At 49.1% G+C, this 22,633-nt stretch overlaps 1 protein-coding gene across 2 annotated transcripts in view; it reads right to left on the bottom strand.

The window, feature by feature from the left end:
• Window positions 1-22,633, bottom strand: part of LOC144493336 (equilibrative nucleoside transporter 1-like) — a 91,059-nt gene that overhangs the window by 48,052 nt on the left and 20,374 nt on the right. For both annotated transcript variants that reach the window (XM_078212109.1, XM_078212108.1), the window contains exons 5-7: window positions 12,887-13,021; window positions 3,069-3,166; window positions 1,995-2,091 (exon numbers count right to left, since the gene is read on the bottom strand). In XM_078212109.1, the coding sequence (XP_078068235.1) occupies window positions 1,995-2,091; window positions 3,069-3,166; window positions 12,887-13,021 (330 nt within the window). The remainder of the gene's footprint in view (window positions 1-1,994; window positions 2,092-3,068; window positions 3,167-12,886; window positions 13,022-22,633) is intronic.

Below are 22,633 nucleotides of genomic sequence, written 5' to 3'. Positions count from 1 at the left end.
AAGAAGGTGTTTGGACTCCAGGCTGAATGCAGTGTCTTTGTCTCTCTCCCTGGTATTAGAAATTCGGCTGGCTAGTTACAAGCAGCTTTTTTTGCCTTTCTGGAGTGAAAATGTTGCTGCTGGTGGTTTTCTAGCCAGAGGCCAGCAGTGGCTCAATCTCTACTTTGAGGTCTGCTGGAGTCCCCAGGGCTGGGAAGTCAATGTTTCAATACTCTATCCAAAGGACTAACTCACAGCAGGTCTTGCGGAACTAGAAGATCCAACATCATGTGAACATTCTTATTTTTTGTGCTACACCTGGGACAGGTGTATTTTTGTAAGGAGGTTTGTTTGGTTAGAACAGTACATTGAGCTGTTAAGGTTTATTCAATATCATGGTGGTTTTTTTTTTCATGTTTGTGATTGTTAGAAGGTCTTGCTAATTTTTTTTCTATGTGTTAAGTATATTCTTAAATAAACTTTGATGAAAGCTCCCGAGTGGGTCATTTGAATCATACCTAAAGTGAAACATTGGCATGGTGACATAGTGGTTAGCACTACTGCCTAACAGCACCAGGGTCCCAAATTCAATTCCGGCCTCGGGTCACTGTCTGTGTGGAGTCTACACGTTCTCCCTGTTGTCTGCATGGGTTTCCTCCCACAGTCCAAAGATGTGCGGGTTAGGTTAATTGGCCATCCTAAATTGGCCCTAGTGTCAGGGGGATTAACAGGATAAATGTGTGGGGTTCTGGGAATAGGGTCTGGTGGGATTGTGGTTGGTACAGACTCAATGGGCCAAATGGCCTCCTTCCGTACTGTAGGGATTCCATGAAAATCTTCTACTCACCTGTGCCATAAGACCATAAGACATAGGAGCAGAATTAGGCCACTCGGCCCATCGAGTCTGCTCTGCCATTCAATCATGGCTGATATTTTTCTCATCCCCATTCTCCTGTCTTTTCCCCATAACCCCTGATCCCCTTATTAATCAAGAACCTATCTATCTCTGTCTTAAAGACACTCAATGACCCGGCCTCCACAGCCTTCCGCGGCAAAGAGTTCCACAGATTCACCACTCTCTGGCTGAAGAAATTCCTCCTCCTCTCTGTTTTAAAGGATCGTCCCTTTAGCCTGAGGTGGTGCCCTCTGGTTCTAGTTTGTCCTACTTGTGGAAACATCCTTTCCTTGTCCACGTTATCCAGGCCTCACAGTATCCTGTAAGTTTCAGTAACATCTCCCCTCATCCTTCTAAACTCCAATGAATATGACTCCAACAAAAGTCCTCAGCCGTTCCTCATACGACAAGCTCTTAATTCCAGGGATCATTCTTGTGAACCTCCTCTGGACCCTTTCCAAGGCCAGCACATCCTTCCTTAGATTTGGGGCCCAAAACTGTTCACAATACTTCAAATGGGGTCTGACCAGTGCCTTATACAGCCTCAGAAGTACATCCCTGCTCTTGTATTCTAACCCTTTCAACATGAATGCTCACAATGCATTTACCTTCCTAACTGCCGACTGAACCTGCACATTAACCTTAAGAGAATCTTGAACAATGGCTCCAAAGTCCCTTTGTGTTTCTGATTTCCGAAGCATTTTCCCATTTAGAAAATAATCTATGCCTCCATTCCTCCTTCCAAAGTGCATAACCTCACACTTTTCCTCATTGCATTCCATCTGCCTTTTCTTTGCCCACTCTCCAAACCTGTCCAAGTCCCTCTGCAGCCCCCCTGCTTCCTCAATACTACCTGTCCCTCCACCTGTGCCAAATTCAAAGTGCAAAACTTAAGATCTAGGCTGACTCCATAAAACATCTCGGAGTTTCTGACCTGGATCGTGACATAACAGAAGAGTGTCGAATCAGCCTCAGGCAGGAGTGTACAAAGGCAATTCACCAATCAACCTCAGGCCTGGAACCCAAACTGGACACCCGAGATCTGAAACCTCAGACCTGAAACATGAAAATTGAAGCCTGAGGCCTAAAACGGAAACACAGATCAGTTTTACATTCTCACCTTGTTTGATGAGGTCAATCTTGCAGATCCTCTCTTCCTCTTTCCTTTTGTGTTTACATGCATTCTTCCCTTTGTTAAAGTAATATCGAGAAAACTCCTGAATGTGAATTGAAGAGATAAACAGGCAGGATACAGTGTTGGCCGCACTGAAAAACCTCGCTGATCCAAACCCCACCAAAAACCTTCACATAGGAACATTCTCCCCCATCAGGGTGCCCCTCCCCCGCCCCACCTCTCACTTCTGTGTCCTCTACCTGTTTACCATCTCACTCTGTGGTCTAGCTTTAGCACTGGCTTAGAATGGGATCAACACAGTAAGAAGTTTAACAACACCAAGTTAAAGTCCAACAGGTTTATTTGGTAGCAAAGGCTACAAGCTTTCGGAGACTTAAGCTCCTTCTTCAGGTGAGTGGGAGTTCTGTTCACAAACAGGGCAGATAAAGACACAAACTCAATTTACAAAATAATGGTTGGAATGCGAATACTTACAGCTAATCAAGTCTTAAAGGTACAAACAATGTGTGTGGAGAGAGCATTAAGACAGGTTAAAGAGATGTGTATTGTCTCCAGACAGGACAGCCAGTGAGACTCTGCAGGTCCAGGCAGGCTGTGGGGATTACAGATAGTGTGACATGAACCCAAGATCCCGGTTGAGGCCGTCCTCATGTGTGCGGAACTTGGCTATCAGTTTCTGCTCAGCGACTCTGCGCCGTCACGTATCGTGAGGGCCGCCTTGAAGAACGCTTACCCTATGGGGGGAGAATGGGGTCCATAGAGGTCAACAACAGTGTTGCTAAATAGCTGACATATTCCTGGAGTGTTTAGCACATGACAATGTCCTGTTAACTTCCCCACAAACAGCTCCCCTTCTCCATCACCTATATTTTTATCACAACTGAATAAAAGTAGTCTTGGAAAATGAGAGAAGAACAGTGTTTAACACCAATGTGGTGAGAGTTTTGAAGGGCTGAATGACCTCCTCCTGTTGCAGTGAGTGAGAACAGAATGATTGCTGTTCTAATCCCAATGAGAGCTATACAGAGACTATTACTAACTGAGGATGGGGAAACTCACCAAACGAGGTAAGGCGAGGTAGGTGAAGATAGCCAGTAATATCACGACACAGGCTGTATTGAAATAGCCAAAAGCACTTTCATTCTGTGTTGAGCCACCTACAAAGGAAAGAACATTTCAGCAATGGAAAGAAGCAGGTTCTAGTTCAGGCTCTGTCCCAGCTATGCCGAGGGCAGCACACACTCATATCAAACCCATCCCAGAGATCCAACCCACCCCAAACTCCATCACATCCCGCAACACAATCCCAAACCCCATCCCAAATCACATCCCACCCTCTCTACACATCCCAACCCCAGCCAATCATCTGACCCCCATCCCAAACCCCATCTCACCCTCTGTCCCCATCCCACCCTCTGTCCCCATCCCAAACCCCATCCAACCCTCTGACCCCATCCCAAACCCCATCCCACCCTCTGTCCCCATCCCACCCTCTGTCCACATCCCAAACCCCATCCAACCCTCTGACCCCATCCCAAACCCCATCCCACCCTCTGTCCCCATCCCAAACCCCATCCAACCCTCTGACCCCATCCAACCCTCTGACCCCATCACAAACCCCATCCAACCCTCTGACCCCATCACAAACCCCATCTCACCCTCTGTCCCCATCCCAAACCCCATCTCACCCTCTGTCCCCATCCCAAACCCCATCCAACCCTCTGACCCCATCCCAAACCCCATCCCACCCTCTGACCCCATCCCAAACCCCATCCAATCATCTGACCCCATCCCAAACCCCATCCAACCCTCCGTCCCCATCCCAAACCCCATCCAATCATCTGACCCCATCCCAAACCCCATCCCACCCTCTGTCCCCATCATAAACCCCATCCAACCCTCTGACCCCATCACAAACCCCATCCAATCATCTGACCCCATCCCAAACCCCATCCCACCCTCTGTCCCCATCATAAACCCTTTCCAACCCTCTGACCCCATCCCAAACCCCACCCAATCATATGACCCCATCCCAAACCCCATCTCACCCTCTGTCCCCATCCCAAACCCCATCCAACCCTCCATCCCCATCCCAAACCCCTTCCCACCCTCTGTCCCCATCCCAAACCTCATCCCCACCCTCCGTCCCCATCCCAAACGCCATCCAACCTCTGACCCCATCCCAAACCCCATCCAACCCTCTGACCCCATCCCAAACCCCATCCAACCCTCTGACCCCATCCCAAACCCCATCCAACCCTCTGACCCCATCCCAAACCCCATCCAACCCTCTGCCCCATCCCAAATCTCATCCCACCCTCTGCCCCATCCCAAACCCCATCCAACCCCCTAACCCCATCCCAAACCCCATCCAATCCACTGACCCCCATCCCAAACCTCATCCCATCCTCTGACCCCATCCAACTCCTGTATCCATCCCAAACACAGTAAGAAGTCTCACAACACCAGGTTAAAGTCCAACAGGTTTATTTGGTAGCACATGCCCACTAGTTTTCGGAGCGCTGCCCCTTCATCAGGTGAGTGGGAGTTCTGGTCACAAACAGGGCATATAAAGACACAAACTCAATTTACAAAATAATAGTTGGAATGCGAGTATTTACAGGTAATTAAGTCTTAAAGGTACAGACAAGGCGAGTGGAGAGAGCGTTAAGCACAGGTTAAAGAGATGTGAATTGTCTCCAGACAGGACAGTTAGTGAGATTTTGCAAGCCCAGGCAAGTCGTGGGGGTGACAGATAGTGTGACATGAACCCAAGATCCCGTTTGAGGCCGAGCTCATGTGTGCGGAACCTGGCTATCAGTCTCTGCTCAGTGACTCTGTGCTGTCGTGTGTCATGAAGGCCGCCTTGGAGAACGCTTACCTGAAGATCAGAGGCCGAATGCCCGTGACCGCTGAAGTGCTCCCCAACAGGAAGAGAACAGTCTTGCCTGGTGTTTGTCGAGCGGTGTTCATTCGTCCGTTGTCATAGCGTCTGCATGGTCTTCCCCAATGTACCATGCCTCGGGACATCCTTTCCTGCAGCGTATCAGGTAGACAATGTTGGCCGAGTTGCAAGAGTATGTACCGTGTACCTGGTGGATGGTGTTCTCACGTGAGATGATGGCATCCGTGTCGATGATCCGGCACGTCTTGCAGAGGTTGCTGTGGCAGGGTTGTGTGGTGTCGTGGTCACTATTCTCCTGAAGGCTGGGTAGTTTGCTGCGGACAATGGTCTGTTTGAGGTTGTGCAGTTGTTTGAAGGCAAGAAGTGGGGGTGTGGGGATGGCCTTGGTGAGATGTTCGTCTTCATCAATGACACGTTGAAGGCTCTGGAGAAGATGTCGTAGCTCCCCTGCTCCGGGGAAGTACTGGACGACGAAGAGTACTCTGTCCACCGTGTCCCGTGTTTGTCTTCTGAGGAGGTCGGTGCGGTTTTTCGCTGTGGCGCATCGGAACTGTCGATCGATGGGTCGAGTGCTATATCCTGTTCTTATGAGGGCATCTTTCAGCGTCTGGAGGTGTCTGTTGCGATCCTCCTCATCCGAGCAGATCCTGTGTATTCGGAGGGCTTGTCCGTAGGGGATGGCTTCTTTAACGTGTTTAGGGTGGAAGCTGGAGAAGTGGAGCATCGTGAGGTTATCCGTGGGCTTGCTGAGGTGACCATCCTTGATGGAGATGCGTGTGTCCAAGAATGGAACCGATTCCGGAGAGTAGTCCATGGTGAGTCTGATGGTGGAATGGAACTTGTTGTTGTCGTCATATAGTCGTTTCAGTGATTGTTCACCATGAGTCCAAAGGAAGAAAATGTCATCGCTATATTATTGTATAGCATCGGCTGAAGGTCCTGTGCGGTGAAGAAGTCTTGTTCAAACCTGTGCATAAAGATGTTGGCATATTGAGGTGCAAATTTGGTCCCCATGGCTGTTCCGTGTGTCTGGATGAAGAATTGGTTGTTGAAGGTGAAGACATTGTGGTCTAGGATGAAGCGGATGAGTTGTAAAATTGCATCTGGAAACTGGCAGTTGTTGGCGTTGAGTACTGAGGCATTTGCAGCAATGCCATCATCATGGGGGATGCTGGTGTAGAGTGCCGAGACATCCATTGTGACGAGGAGTGCTCCTGGTTCAACTGCTCCATGTGTGCTGAGTTTCTGTAGGAAGTCCGTAGTGTCGCGACAAAAGCTGGGGGTTCTTTGTACAATGGGTTTCAGGATCAAAGAACACACCCGTCAACTCAACAGACTGATCAAGACCTTTGATCCGGACCTTCAGAGCACCCTCCGTGCTCTCATCCCACGTACTCCCCGCGTTGGAGATCTCTACTGCCTCCCGAAGATACACAAGGCAAACACACCCGGCCGTCCCATCGTATCGGGCAATGGGACCCTGTGCGAGAACCTCTCCGGCTACGTCGAGGGCATCCTGACACCTATTGTACAAAGAACCCCCAGCTTTTGTCGTGACACTACAGACTTCCTACAGAAACTCGGCACACATGGAGCAGTTGAACCAGGAGCACTCCTCGTCACAATGGATGTCTCGGCACTCTACACCAGCATCCCCCACGATGATGGCATTGCTGCAACTGCCTCAGTACTCAACGCCGACAACTACCAGTTTCCAGATGCAATTTTACAACTCATCCGCTTCATCCTGGACCACAATGTCTTCACCTTCAACAACCAGTTCTTCATCCAGACACACGGAACAGCCATGGGGACCAAATTTGCACCTCAATACTCCAACATCTTCATGCACAGGTTCGAACAAGACTTCTTCACCGCACAGGACCTTCAGCCGATGCTATACACTAGATACATCGATGATATTTTCTTCCTTTGGACTCATGGTGAACAATCACTGAAACGACTATATGATGACATCAACAAGTTCCATCCCGCCATCAGACTCACCATGGACTACTCTCCGGAATCGGTTGCATTCTTGGACACACGCATCTCCATCAAGGACGGTCACCTCAGCACCTCACTGTACCGCAAGCCCACGGATAACCTCACGGATGCTCCACTTCTCCAGCTTCCACCCTAAACACATTAAAGACGCCATCCCCTACGGACAAGCCCTCCGAATACACAGGATCTGCTCAGATGAGGAGGATTGCAACGGACACCTCCAGACGCTGAAAGATGCCCTCCTAAGAACAGGATATGGCGCTCGACTCATTGATCGACAGCTCCGACGCGCCACAGCGAAAAACCGCACCGACCTCCTCAGAAGACAAACACGGGACACGGTGGACAGAGTACCCTTCGTTGTCCAGTACTTCCCCGGAGCGGAGAAGCTATGACATCTTCTCCGGAGCCTTCAACATGTCATTGATGAAGTTGAACATCTTGCCAAGACCATCCCCACACCCCCACTACTTGCCTTCAAACAACCGCACAACCTCAAACAGACCATTATCCGCTGCAAACTACCCAGCATTCAGGAGAACAGTGACCATGACACCACACAACCCTGCCACAGCAACCTCTGCAAGACGTGCCGGATCATCGATACGGATGCCATCATCTCACTTGAGAACACCATCCACCAGGTACACAATACATACTCTTGCAACTCGGCCAACGTTGTCTACCTGATACGCTGCAGGAAAGGATGTCCCGAGGCATGGTACATTGGGGAGACCATGCAGACGCTACGACAACGGATGAATGAACACCGTTCGACAATCACCAGGCAAGACTGTTCTCTTCCTGTTGGGGAACACTTCAGCGGTCACGGGCATTCGGCCTCTGATCTTCGGGTAAGCGTACTCCAAGGCGGCCTTCACGATACACGACGGCGCAGAGTCGCTGAGCAGAGACTGATAGCCAAGTTCCGCACACATGAGCTCGGCCTCAACCGGGATCTTGGGTTCATGTCACACTATCTGTAATCCCCACAGCTTGCCTGGGCTTGCAAAATCTCACTAACTGTCCTGTCTGGAGACAATTCACATCTCTTTAACCTGTGCTTAACGCTCTCTCCATTCACATTGTCTGTACCTTTAAGACTTGATTACCAGTAAAGATTCGCATTCCAACCATTATTTTATAAATTGAGTTTGTGTCTTTATATGCCCTGTTTGTGACCACAACTCCCACTCACCTGATGAAGGGGCAGCGCTCCGAAAGCTAGTGGCTTTTGCTACCAAATAAACCTGTTGGACTTTAACCTGGTGTTGCGAGACTTCTTACTGTGTTTACCCCAGTCCAACGCCGGCTTCTCCACATCACGTCCATCCCAAATCCCATCCAACCCTCTGACCCCATCCCACACTCTGTCTCCATCCCAAACCCCATCCCACCCTCTCTCCACATCCCAAACCACATCCAAGCCCCTGTACCCATCCCAAACCCCATCCAACCCTCTGACCCCATCCCAAACCCCATCCCACCCTCTGACCCCATCCCAAACTCCATTCCACCCTTTTACCCCATCCTAAACCCCATCCCAAACCCCATCCCACCCTCTGACCCCATCCCAAACCCCATCCAACCCTCTGACCCCATCCCAAACCCCATCCCACCCTCTGACCCCATCCCAAACACCATTCCACCCTTTTACCCCATCCTAAACCCCATCCCACCCTCTGACCCCATCCCAAACCCCATCCCACCCTCTGACCCCATCCCAAACCCCATCCCACCCTCTGACCCCATCCCAAACCCCATCCAATCCTCTGACCCCATCCCAAACCCCATCCCACCCTCTGTCCCATCCCAAACCCCATCCAACCCTCTGTCCCAGCAATGCTATGGACAGCACACACTCATATCAAACCCATTCCATAGATCCAACCCATCCCAAACTCCATCACATCCTGCAACATTATCCCAAACCCCATCTCTAACCACATCCCACCCTCTTTCCACATCCCAACCCCCATCCAACCCACTGACCCCATCCCAAATCTCATCCAATCCGCTGTCCCCATCCCACCCACTGACCCCATCCCAAACCCCATCCCACCCTCTGACCCCATCCCAAACCCCATCCCACCCTCTGTCCACATCCCAAACCCCATCCCACCCTCTGTCCCCATCCCAAACCCCATCCCACCCTCTGCCCCATCCCAAACCCCATCCCACCCTCTGTCCCCATCCCAAACCCCATCCCACCCTCTGTCCCCATCCCAAACCCCATCCCACCCTCTGTCCCCATCCCAAAACCCATCCCACCCTCTGACCCCATCCCAAACCCCATCCCACCCTCTGACCCCATCCCAAACCCCATCCCACCCTCTGTCCCCATCCCAAAACCCATCCAACCCACTGACCCCATCACAAACCTCATTCAACCCCCGTGTCCATCCCAAACCCCATCCCGCCCTCTGACCTGATCCCAATCCCTATTCCAGCCTCCTATCCCATCTCTGCCAATTTCTCCTCACTATCTAACCTGTAAGGTCAGTGAGGCAGTGAACTATTTATAGAGGAGCTGGAAATGATGACGGGATATTCACAGTGAGGGAATGAGAAAGAAATGTGGAAAATGGAGTTCCACTTGACAAGAGTGAAGTTTCTGGTTGAAGAAAGGGGGGATCAGAGAATGTTTTCAATGGTGAAGTGCAAACTGTAGCTACAAAATATATTAATACAACAGACTGACCCCACCCTGACCCCACCCCACGCCCCTCCAATCCTGCACCGACCATGCTGCCCGACTGAACTAAAACCCCCTACCCTTCCGGGGACCCTATCCCCCTATTCCCATCCTATTCGTGTATTTGTCCAGATGCCCCTTAAAAGTCACTCCATATCCGCTTCCACTACCTCCCACGGCAGCGAGTTCCAGGCACCCACCACCCTCTGTGTAAAAAACTTGCCTCGTCACATCTTGAAATATAAAATGAATCAATCAAGTGGTTATATATCAGAAACAATTCCCTTTGTTGGGCCAATGAAAAACGAAGAGACACGGCGGAATTTGACAAGGTTTTTCCTAAATGTCCAGTTAGTCTGAAATTGGGAGAGTTCCAGATCCGGTTTTTAGGCAAGTCAAAAGTTTATTTATTTGTCACAAGTAAGGCTTACATTAACAGTGTAATGAAGTTACTGTGAAATTCCCCGAGTCGCCACAGTCTGGCGCCTGTTCGGGTCAATGCACCCTAACCAGGATGTCTTTCAGAATGTGGGAGGAAACCGGAGCACCCGGAGGAAACCCACGCAGACACGGGGAGAATGTGCAAACTCCACACAGACAGTGACCCAAACTGGGAATCAAACCCGGGTCCCTGGAGCTGTGAAGCAGTAGTGCTAACCACTGTGCTACCAAATGCCCCTTGCATTTTTTCGCACCCAATCTTACGCACTCAGTCTCTGGAAAGATGGGTTAGTCAGTTTTTAGCCAAAGAGGCTGTGGGTGGGGCTTAATGTGACAGACAGCCTACAGAGGGAGGTATTGCGCATGTGCAGACTTCTGTTGCTGCAAATGCGCATTAGCAGTAGCAGCGGTCTGACAGACAAAGACAGAGCTGTCAGGCCCCTGCTACTGCAGGCAGCCTCAACTAGCTCCCCCACCCCACGCAGTTGCGGGGGCCCACAGTCCGAGATGCAGCCCCCACCGTCTGCCCGCCGCTCAGACCAGTCGCAAGTCCCCCTCCCTCCCCCACTGATCACAGGCAGAGTGGCAGCGGACCCCCCCTTTCCCCCTCTCTGATCACACGCAGAGTGGCAGCGGACCCCCCCTTTCCCCCTCACTGATCACAGGCAGAGTGGCAGCGGACCCCCCCTTTCCCCCTCACTGATCACAGGCAGAGTGGCAGCGGACCCCCCCCTTTCCCCCTCTCTGATCACACGCAGAGTGGCAGCCAGTCTCCCCACTCCACAATGTCCCACCCTCCATTGTCCCGCCCTCACAGTCCCCAACCTCTCATTGGCCCCGCCCCAGCACATCCCCATTGACCCCGCCTTCTGGTATTGTCCCCATTGGCCATGCCCCCTGGCAATACCCCCCAATGGCCCTGATGTACAGCACGGGGTTAGATACAGAGTAAAGCTCCCTCTACATTGCTCCCATCAAACACTCCCAGGACAGGGACAGCACGGGGTTAGATACAGAGTAAAGCTCCCTCTACATTGCCCCCCATCAAACACTCCCAGGACAGGGACAGCACGGGGTTAGATACAGAGTAAAGCTCCCTCTACACTGTTCCCATCAAACACTCCCAGGACAGATACAGCACGGGGTTAGATACAGAGTAAAGCTCCCTCTACATTGCCCCCATCAAACACTCCCAGGACAGGTACAGCACGGGGTTAGATACAGAGTAAAGCTCCCTCTACACTGTCCCCCCATCAAACACTCCCAGGACAGGTACAGCACGGGGTTAGATACAGAGTAAAGCTCCCTCTACATTGCCCCCATCAAACACTCCCAGGACAGGGACAGCACGGGGTTAGATACAGAGTAAAGCTCCCTCTACACTGTCCCCATCAAACACTCCCAGGACCGGTACAGCACGGGGTTAGATACAGAGTAAAGCTCCCTCTGCACTATCCCCATCAAACACTCCCAGGACAGGGACAGCACGGGGTTAGATACAGAGTAAAGCTCCCTCTGCACTATCCCCATCAAACACTCCCAGGACAGGTACAGCACGGGGTTAGATACAGAGTAAAGCTCCCTCTGTACTATCCCCATCAAACACTCCCAGGACAGGGACAGCACGGGGTTAGATACAGAGTAAAGCTCCCTCTACACTGTCCCCCATCAAACACTCCCAGGACAGGTACAGCACGGGGTTAGATACAGAGTAAAGCTCCCTCTACACTGTCCCCCCATCAAACACTCCCAGGACAGGGACAGCACGGGGTTAGATACAGAGCAAAGCTCCCTCTACACTGTCCCCCATCAAACACTCCCAGGACAGGTACAGCATGGGGTTAGATACATAGTAATGTTCCCTCTACACAATCCCCATCAAACACTCCCAGGACAGGTACAGCACGGTGTTAGATACAGAGTAAAATTCCCTCTACACTGTCGCCCATCAAACACTCCCAGGACAGGTACAGCACGGGGTTAGATACAGAGTAAAGCTCCCTCTACACTGTCCCCATCAAACACTCCCAGGACAGGGACAGCATGGGATTAGATACAGAGTAAAGCTCCCTCTACACTGTCCCCCATCAAACACTCCCAGGACAGGGACAGCACGGGATTAGATACAGAGTAAAGCTCCCTCTAAACTGTCCCCCATCAAACACTCCCAGGACAGGTACAGCACGGGGTTAGGTACAGAGTAAAGCTCCCTCTACACTGCCCCCATCAAACACTCCCAGGACAGGGACAGCACGGGATTAGATACAGAGTAAAGCTCCCTCTACACTGTTCCCCATCAAACACTCCCAGGACAGGCACAGCACGGGGTTAGGTACAGAGTAAAGCTCCCTCTACACTGTCCCCATCAAACACTCCCAGGACAGGGACAGCACGGGGTTAGATACAGAGTAAAACTCCCTCTACACTGTCCCCCATCAAACACTCCCAGGACAGGTACAGCACGGGGTTAGATACAGAGTAAAGCTCCCTCTACACCGTCCCCATCAAACACTCCCAGGACAGGGACAGCACGGGGTTAGATACAGAGTAAAACTCCCTCTACACTGTCCCCCATCAAACACTCCCAGGACAGGTACAGCACGGGGTTAGATACAGAGTAAAACTCCCTCTACACTGTTCCCATAAACATTCTCAGAATATGTTCTTCTTGGAATGGCCGCCAGCCCCTTGCAGAATATTTTGGCTGTCTTTTTTGACGACCTTTGCTGTTCCTGTAAGGGTTCTGCTCTGTGATTGGCAGAAGTGTTTCTTGGTGAGTGTGAGATTTTCTGACTCCACCGTCTGCCTTTTTGATATTTAATTTCTTACTTGTGATAGCGCAGATCATGGCCAGTGCTGCAAAGGTTCCTGCCATTCCTTGGCCACTCATGATAGGGGTGGTGTAGGCAGTGGGCAGTAATCCAGCCAATCCAAAGATGCTGCCCTGGAGAATTGCCCCAAAACCTGGGAGACAAAGAGAGAGAGAAGAAACATGTTGAAGGAAATCTGCTGGCACCGGCCTCATTGGCTAACTGTTCTTGCCACTTGAACTACCGAAGATTCACTTCAAACTATGCCTGCTCCATCTTCCTCTGCCTCAAATATCTACCCATTGTTTCCAATCGATATCATGGTTTTTGCCTGCACCACTTCCTGTGGTAAAGCATTCCCTGCTCTGTGTGAAGTTTATTGAATCCACTCTGTCTCCTCACTCACAGGTTCAGCAGATTGGACCTCTACTGAGTGGGATTTAAAAGCGGTGACTTTAATGAAGGGGTTTGACAGGGTGGATGCTGAGAAGATCTTTCCCCTCGGGAGGGAATCTAGAACTCGGGGACACCGCTTCAAAATAAGAATTTGAGATGGAGGTCAGAGGAATTTCTTCTTTCAGTGGGTGGTTATGTTTGGAATTCTCTCCCCAGAGAGAAGTCGACATTGGGCTACTGAACAATCACAGGGAGAGAGGTGGGTTTTCATTGACAATGGAGTGATGGGTTACAGGGGGGCAGGCAGGAAAGTGGAAAGGCCACGTCAGATCAGTTATCATCTTACACACTGGCAGAGCAAGTTTGGTGGATTGAATGGCCTTTCTTGGCCTCTCTGTTCTCCCCTAATTACAGGATAAAGAGACACAGAGAAGACCATTCAGCGCATGGGACCGTACCGGTTCTTTGTAAGAGCTATCAGACAAATGTATGAATTAGAGTGTAGGCCATTTGGCCCCTTGAGTCTGCTCCACCATTCAATAAGATCATTGCTGGTGACTGTGGCCACCTATGTCCTGGTAACCTTTGACTTTCCTGTTAGTCAAGAATCTATCACCTCAGCTTTAAACATGTTCATTGACCCCGCCTCCACCACTGGCTGGGGAAGAGAGTTCCAAAGATTCACAACCTACAGCGCTGCCCCACAGCACCAGGGACCTCGGTTTGATGCCGGCCTCGGGTGACTGTGTGGAGTTTGCACATTCTCCCCGTGTCTGCGTGGATTTCCTCCGGGTGCTCTGGTTTCCTCCCATAGTCCAAAGATGTGCGGGTTAGGTGGATTAGTGCTATGTGTGGGGTTACCGGGATAGGGCGTGATGGGGTGTGGACAGGGGCCTAGCTAGGGTGCTTTTTCAGAAAGTCAGTGTAGACTCAGGGGGCCGAATGGCCTCCTTCCGCACCGTAGGGATTCTATGGTTTGTGTGAGTCACAGAGTCATAGAGGTTTACAGCATGGAAACAGGCCCTTCGGCCCAACTTGTCCATGCTGCCCTTTTTTTTAAACCTCTAAACTAATCCCAATTGCCTGCATTTGGCCCATATCCCTCTATACCCATCTTACCCATGTCCCATGTAACTGTCTAAACGTGAGTGTATGAGTGTGAGAGTTAGTGTGTGTGTGAGTGGGAGTGTGTGTATATGTGAGAGTGTGTGTGTGTGAGTGTGAGAGAGTGTGTGTACGAGAGAGAGTGTGTGAGTGTGAGAGAGTGTGTGTGTATGAGAAAGTGTGTGTGTGTATGAGGGAGAATGTGTATATGTGTGTGAGAGTGTGTGTGTATGAGAGTGTGTGTGTGTGTGAGAGTGTGTGTGTGAGTGTGTGTGTGTGAGAGTGTGTGAGAGTATGTGTGTATGAGAGTGTGTGTATGAGGAAGAGTGTGTGTGTATATGAGAGTGCGTGTGTGTGTGAGAGTGTGTGTGTGTATGAAAGAGAGTGTGTTCGTGTATGAGAGAGAGTGTGTTCGTGTATGAGGGAGAGTGTGTATATGTGTGTATGAGACTGTGTGTGTTTGTGTGTGTGTGTGTGTGTGTGTGTGAGAATGTGTTTGTGTATGAGGGAGAGTGTGTATATGTGTGTGTGAGAGTGTGTGTGTGTGTGAGAGAGGGAGAGTGTGTGCGAGTGTGTGTGTGTGTGTGTGAGAGTGTGTATATGTGTGTGTGAGAGTCTGTGTGTGTGAGAGAGGGAGTGTGTGCGAGTGAGTGAGTGTGTGTGTGTGTGTGAGAGAGGGAGTGTGTGCGAGTGAGTGAGTGTGTGTGTGTGTGTGTATGAGAGTGTGTGTGTGAGAGGGAGAGTGTGTGCGAGTGAGTGTGTGTGTGTGAGAGTGTGTATATGTGTGTGTGAGAGTGTGTGTATAAGAGTGTGTGTGTGTGTGTGAGAGGGAGAGTGTGTGCGAGTGAGTGAGTGTGTGTGTTTGAGAGAGTGAGTATGTGAGTGTGAATGTGAGTGAGAGCGAGTGTCAGTGAGTTTGTGTGGGAATTTGATGAGTATATGTGTGTGTAAGAGTGAGTATGTGAGTGAGCGAGTGTGAGTGTGAATGAGTGTGTGAGACAGTGGCCAGTAATTTACAAGCTCACTCGGGCGAGGCTCGTAAAATCCCACCCGAGGCCAACGGAGAACTCCATTCTACGAGCCAATCAGGGCGGGCGTGGCGTTAAAATTCTGGCCAGTGTGTGTGTGTGAATGAGTGTGTGAGAGAGAGAACATGTGTGTGTGTGATTGAGAGTGAGTGTTTGTATGTGAAAGAGTGTGGGTGTGTGAGAGAGAGAACATGTGTGTGTGTGATTGAGAGTGAGTGTTTGTATGTGAAAGTGTGTGGGTGTGTGAGAGAGAGAACATGGGAACTGCAGGCCGGTGAATCTAACCTCTGTGGTGGGTAAGTTGTTAGAGGTATTCAGAGAGACAGGATCTACAGGCATTTAGAGACACAAGGACTGATTAGGGACAGTCAGCATAGCTTTGTGAGTGGAAAATCATGTCTCATGAATTTGATTGAGTTTTTTGAAGGGGTAACCAAGAAGGTAGATGAGGGCAGTGCAGTTGATGTTGTCTACATGGACTTTAGCAAGGCCTTTGACAAGGTACCGCACGGTAGGTTGTTGCATAAATCTCATGGGATCCAGGGTGAGGTAGCCAATTGGATACAAAATTGGCTTGATGAGAGAAAACAGAGGGTGTTTGTAGAGGGTTATTTTTTAAACTGCAGACCTGTGACCAGCGGTGTGCCTCAGGGATCGGTGCTGGGTCCACTGTTATTTGTTATTTAATGATTTGGATGAGAATATAGGAGGCATGGTTAGTAAGTTTGCAGATGATACTAAGATTGGTGGCAGAGTGGACAGTGAAGAAAGTTATCTAGGATTGCAACAGGATCTTGATCAATTGGGCCAGTGGGATGATGAATGGCAGATGGAGTTTAATTTTGATAAATGCAAGGTGATGCATTTTGTGCGATCGAATTAGGGCAGGACTTACTCAGTTAATGGTAAGGCATTGGGGAGAGTTATAGAACAAAGAGATCTAGGGGTACATGTTCATAGCTCCTTGAAAGTGGAGTCACAGGTGGACAGAGGGGTGAAGAAGGCATTCGGCATGCTTGGTTTCATTGGTCATTAACATTGAATACAGGAGTTGGAATGTCTTAAACATAGAACATAGAACAGTACAGCACAGAACAGGCCCTTCAGCCCACGATGTTGTGCCGAGCTTTATCTGAAACCAAGATCAAGCTATCCCACTCCCTATCATCCTGGTGTGCTCCATGTGCCTATCCAATAACCGCTTAAATGTTCCTAAAGTGACTGACTCCACTATCACTGCAGGCAGTCCATTCCACACCCCAACCACTCTCTGCGTAAAGAACCTACCTCTGATATCCTTCCTATATCTCCCACCATGAACCCTATAGTTATGCCCCCTTGTAATAGCTCCATCCACCCGAGGAAATAGTCTTTGAATGTTCACTCTATCTATCCCCTTCATCATTTTATAAACCTCTATTAAGTCTCCCCTCAGCTTCCTCCGCTCCAGAGAGAACAGCCCTAGCTCCCTCAACCTTTCCTCATAAGACCTACCCTCCAAACCAGGCAGCATCCTGGTAAATCTCCTCTGCACTTTTTCCAGCGCTTCCACATCCTTCTTATAGTGAGGTGACCAGAACAAAGATCAAACAAAGAACAAAGAACAGTACAGCACAGGAAACAGGCCCTTCGGCCCTCCAAGCCTGTGCCGCTCCTTGGTCCAACTAGACCAATCGTTTGTATCCCTCCATTCCCAGGCTGCTCATGTGACTATCCAGGTAAGTCTTAAACGATGTCAGCGTGCCTGCCTCCACCACCCTACTTGGCAGCGCATTCCAGGCCCCCACCACCCTCTGTGTAAAAAACGTCCCTCTGTGTCTGAGTTATACTTCGCCCCTCTCAGCTTGAGCCCATGACCCCTCGTGATCTCACCTCCGACCTGGGAAAAAGCTTCCCACTGTTCACTCTATCTATACCCTTCATAATCTTGTATACCTCTATTAGATCTCCCCTCATTCTCCGTCTTTCCAAGGAGAACAACCCCAGTCTACCCAATCTCTCCTCATAGCTAAGACCCTCCATACCAGGCAACATCCTGGTAAACCTTCTCTGCACTCTCTCCAATGCCTCCACGTCCTTCTGGTAGTGCGGCGACCAGAACTGGACGCAGTACTCCAAATGTGGCCTAACCAGCGTTCTATACAGCTGCATCATCAGACTCCAGCTTTTATACTCTATACCCCGTCCTATAAAGGCAAGCATACCATATGCCTTCTTCACCACCTTCTCCACCTGTGTTGCCACCTTCAAGGATTTGTGGACTTGCACACCTAGGTCCCTCTGTGTTTCTATACTCCTGATGACTCTGCCATTTATTGTATAACTCCTCCCTACATTATTTCTTCCAAAATGCATCACTTCGCATTTATCCGGATTAAATTCCATCTGCCACCTCTCCGCCCAATTTTCCAGCCTATCTATATCCTGCTGTATTGCCCGACAATGCTCTTCGCTATCCGCAATTCCAGCCATCTTCGTGTCATCCGCAAACTTGCTGATTACACCAGTTACACCTTCTTCCAAATCATTTATATATATCACACTGCACACAATATTCCAAATGTGGTCTCACCAAGGTCCTGTACAGTTGCAGCATAACCCCACGGCTCTTAAACTCCAACCCCCTGTTAATAAAAGTCTTGTTGAAGTTGTACAAGACAAGAAGGCCACACTTGGAATACTGTGTGCAGTTCTGGTCATCCTATTATAGAAAGGATATTATTAAACTAGAAAGAGTGCAGAAGAGATTTACTGGGATGCTACTGGGACTTGATGGATTGAGTTATAAGGAGAGGCTGGATAGACTGGGACTTTTTCCCCTGGAGTGTAGGAGGCTTAGGTGTGATCTTATGGAGGTCTATAAAATAATGAGGGGCACAGACAAGGTAGATAATCAACAGCTTTTCCCAAACGTAGGGGAGTCTAAAACTAGAGGGCATCGGTTTAAGGTGAGAGGGGAGAGATACAAAAGTGTCCAGAGGGGCAATTTTTTCACACAGAGGGTGGTGAGTGTCTGGAACAAGCTGCCAGAGGTAGTAGTAGAGGCGGGTACAATTTTGTCTTTTAAAAAGCATTTAGATAGTTACATGGGTACGATGGGTATAGAGGGATATGGGCAAAACGCAGGCAATTGGGACTAGCTTAATGGTAAAAACTGGGTGGCATGGACAAGTTGGGCCGAAGGGCCTGTTTCCATGCTGTAAACCTCTATGACTCTGTGAGTGAGTGAGTGTGTGAGAGAGAGTGTGAGAGAGAGTGATTGGGTGTGAGAGTGAATGAGTGTGAGAGAGAGTGAATGGGTGTGAGAGTGAATGAGTGTGAGAGAGAGTGAATGGGTGTGTGAGAGAGAGAATGAGTGTGAGAGAGAGTGTGAGGGAGCGAGTGAATGTGAGACAGAGAGAGAGAGTGACTGTGTGTCTTTTGAATGTACACTCAAACTCACAATGTCACAGATACAAAGTTTAGAAGCTTGTCATATTTTGGAACTGTCTCTTTAAAGTAAAATAGAGGAATGATGACCTGCTCTGAATTCTGCCCAACAACAAGCCTGGGTGACTTGGCTACTGTGGGGACAAGGAGAGCTCAAGTCAAGAGCTGTAGGATGTTTACACCCATGGATAATGGCCAGAGAATTTGTGCTGACTGTGGGTAAATTGTTAGTTACCGGGTTTCCCAGGGAGGCGTTAGAAATGTTAGGTTTTATAAATGCTTATATTTTAAACTATCTGTTACATTCCAGGAATGGAATGGACTTGGATGTCTCAAATTGACTGATTGATTTGATTTATCATTGTCACATGTACTGGGATACAGTGGAAAGTATTGTTTCTTGCGCACTATACAGACAAAGCATACCGTTCATCAAGTACATAGGAGAGTGTGCAGAATATAGTGTTGCAGTTACAGATAGGGTGAAGAGAAAGATCAGCTTAATATATGATAGGATCATTCAAAAGTCTGACAGCAGCAGGGAAGAAGCTGTTCTTGAGTCGGTTGGTACGTGGCCTCAGACTTTTGTATCTTTTTCCCGACGGATGAAGGTGGAAGAGAGAATATCCGGGGTGCGTGGAGTCCTTAATTGTGCTGGCTGCTTTTCCTGAGGCAGCGGGAAGTGTAGAAGGAGACTCATAGAATAGAATCATAGAATCCTACAGTGCAGAAAGAGGCCATTCGGCCCATCGAGTCTGCACCAACCACAATCCCACCCAGACCCTATCTCCATAACCCCATGCATTTACCCTAGCTAGTCCCCCTGACACTAAGGGGCACTTTAGTATGGCCAATCCACCTAACCTACACATCTTTGGATTGTGGGAGGAAACCCACACAGACACAGGGAGAACGTGCAGACTCCACACAGACAGCGACTCAAGCCGGGAATTGAACCCGGGTCCCTGGAACCCGGATCCGCTAACCACCGTACCATCATGCCACCCTTATAGGCGGTATTGCGTGATGGGTGGGCAACGTTGACAACTCTTAGTAATTTCTTGCAGTCTTGGTTAGAGCAGGAGCCATACTAAGCTGTGATATATCTGGAAAGGATGCTTTCTATGGTGCATCTGTAGAAATTGGTGAGCTTCGTAGTGGACATGCCAAGTTTCCTTAGCCTTCTGAGAATGTAGAGGCTAATTAGTAATTCTATGTGAATACAAGGCCCATGTGATTCACGTTGCTGTGGAGTTGGGCTTTGGGAGGGTAAAGTCCATAGACAGTCATTGTAGTATCAGGTTACAGGTTTCCTAAGACATCCCCGAAACTCACAATCACAAGTCAGTATGCAGTCATCTGAGTGGCAGAGAGTAGGGGATCGAGGCAGCTAGTTCTGCTTCATGAGAATATAAAATGCTGACTCTATTGTTCATCATACAGAATGTGGGTGGGAACCCACGCTCAGATTGAAGAGGCTGGAAGGTTTACCTCACTTGGACTAATGGAAGAATTTCCATTGCAACTCTCACCATGAAAGTCAGTTTTGAGTGTAGAAGTTAGCCAATTGGGAAAGGAAAAAGGAAGCAGGCCATTGGGAGAGGAGAATAGCTTTTAGCTGTTTGAAGGGGAATGAAGTTTCTACATGAGGGGCAGTATAAAATATAACTGTACTGGGAGATCTTCAGCCATGCTAAAAGTGAAATACAGAATCATTGAGTTGTACAGTGCAGAGAAGGCCCTTTGGCCCAATGAGTCTACACAGTCAATTAATACCACTAAAGTCGCACCAATCCCAATTCCTGCACTTGTCCCATATCCTCGAATGTTACGATATTTCAAGTGCTCATCCAAATACCTTTTAAAAGTTGTAAGGTTTCCGGCCTCCACCAGCGTCCCAGGCCGTGCGTTCCAGATCCCCACCACCCTCTGAGTGAAAATGATTTTTCTCAAATCCCCTCTGAATCTCCTGCCCCTCACACTCTGCCCCCTCGTGATTGACCCCTCAACCAAGGGGAACAGCTGCTCCCTATTCACCCTGTCCGTACCCCACATAATCTTCATCTTAAATGTGGACTTTCTTTCCCATAGTTTGGAGAATAGGCTGCCTGCAGCACAGTATTTAGTTAGTGTTGCTTTTAATTTGTTTGTTACAGTAAAAGACTGAACACTTTATTTTTTCTCCACACTTATCCTTCTCTGAACAGATCACACACTGAAAAAGTGCACTCACATTCACACGCTCTCACACTTACACCTCACACACCTCTCGCTTTTCTCACTCTCACATGCACACATCATAAGCATTCTCACAGACACTCTCACATTCACTAACTCTCATGTTCTCTCTTACACTCACTCATACTGTCACATACACTCTCACGCTTAGAACATAGAACATAGAACAGTACAGCACAGAACAGACCCTTCGGCCCACAATGTTGTGCCGAGCTTTATCTGAAACCAAGATCAAGCTATCCCACTCCCTATCATCCTGGTGTGCTCCATGTGCCTATCCAATAACCGCTTAAATGTTTCTAAAGTGTCTGACTCCACTATCACTGCAGGCAGTCCATTCCACACCCCAACCACTCTCTGCGTAAAGAACCTACCTCTGATATCCTTCCTATATCTTTCACCATGAACCCTATAGTTATGCCCCCTTGTAATAGCTCCATCCACCCGAGGAAATAGTCTTTGAACGTTCACTCTATCTATCCCCTTCATCATTTTATAAACCTCTATTAAGTCTCCCCTCAGCCTCCTCCGCTCCAGAGAGAACAGCCCTAGCTCCCTCAACCTTTCCTCATAAGACCTACCCTCCAAACCAGGCAGCATCCAGCTTATTCACACACCTCACACTCACACACTCTCAAATACTATCATGCTCACACATTATGCTCACACTCACATACACTCTCTCACTTACATTCTCACACACCTCATGCATACACCATCGCACACACTCACTCACACACACTCACTCACCCACACACACTCACTCTCACTCACTCACTCACTCACACTCTCACATTTTAACAGGAACATTCACTCACACACACTCACACTCACTCACACACACTCACACTCACACACACACTCACTCACACACTCACTCACACACACTCACACACTCACTCACTCACTCACACTCACTCACTCACACACACTCACACACTCACTCACTCACACTCACTCACTCACACACACTCACTCACACTCACACACTCACTCACACACACTCACTCACACACACACTCACTCACACTCACTCACACACTCACATTTTAATAGGAACATTCACTCACACACACACACACTCACTCACACACACTCACACTCACTCACACACTCACACACACACACTCTCACTCACTCACTCACTCACACACACTCACTCACACACACTCACACACACATTTTAATAGGAACATTCACTCACACACACACACTCACTCACACACACTCACACACACACTCACTCACACACTCACTCACACACTCTCACACACACTCACTCACACACACTCACTCACACACACTCACACACACTCACTCACACACACTCACTCACACTCACTCACTCAAACTCACACACACTCACTCACACACACTCACACTCACTCACACACACACTCACTCACTCACACACTCACTCACTCACTCACTCACACACACATTCACACTCTCACATTTTAATAGGACCATTCACTCACACACACACACACACTCACTCACACACACTCACACACACACTCACTCACACACTCACTCATACACACTCACACACACACACTCACTCACACACA

The sequence above is a fragment of the Mustelus asterias genome, chromosome 5 (assembly GCF_964213995.1).
Source record: "Mustelus asterias chromosome 5, sMusAst1.hap1.1, whole genome shotgun sequence".
Classification (NCBI taxonomy): domain Eukaryota; kingdom Metazoa; phylum Chordata; class Chondrichthyes; order Carcharhiniformes; family Triakidae; genus Mustelus; species Mustelus asterias.
Note: the sequence above shows the minus strand (reverse complement) of the source record. Positions and strands in the feature narration are given on the sequence as shown.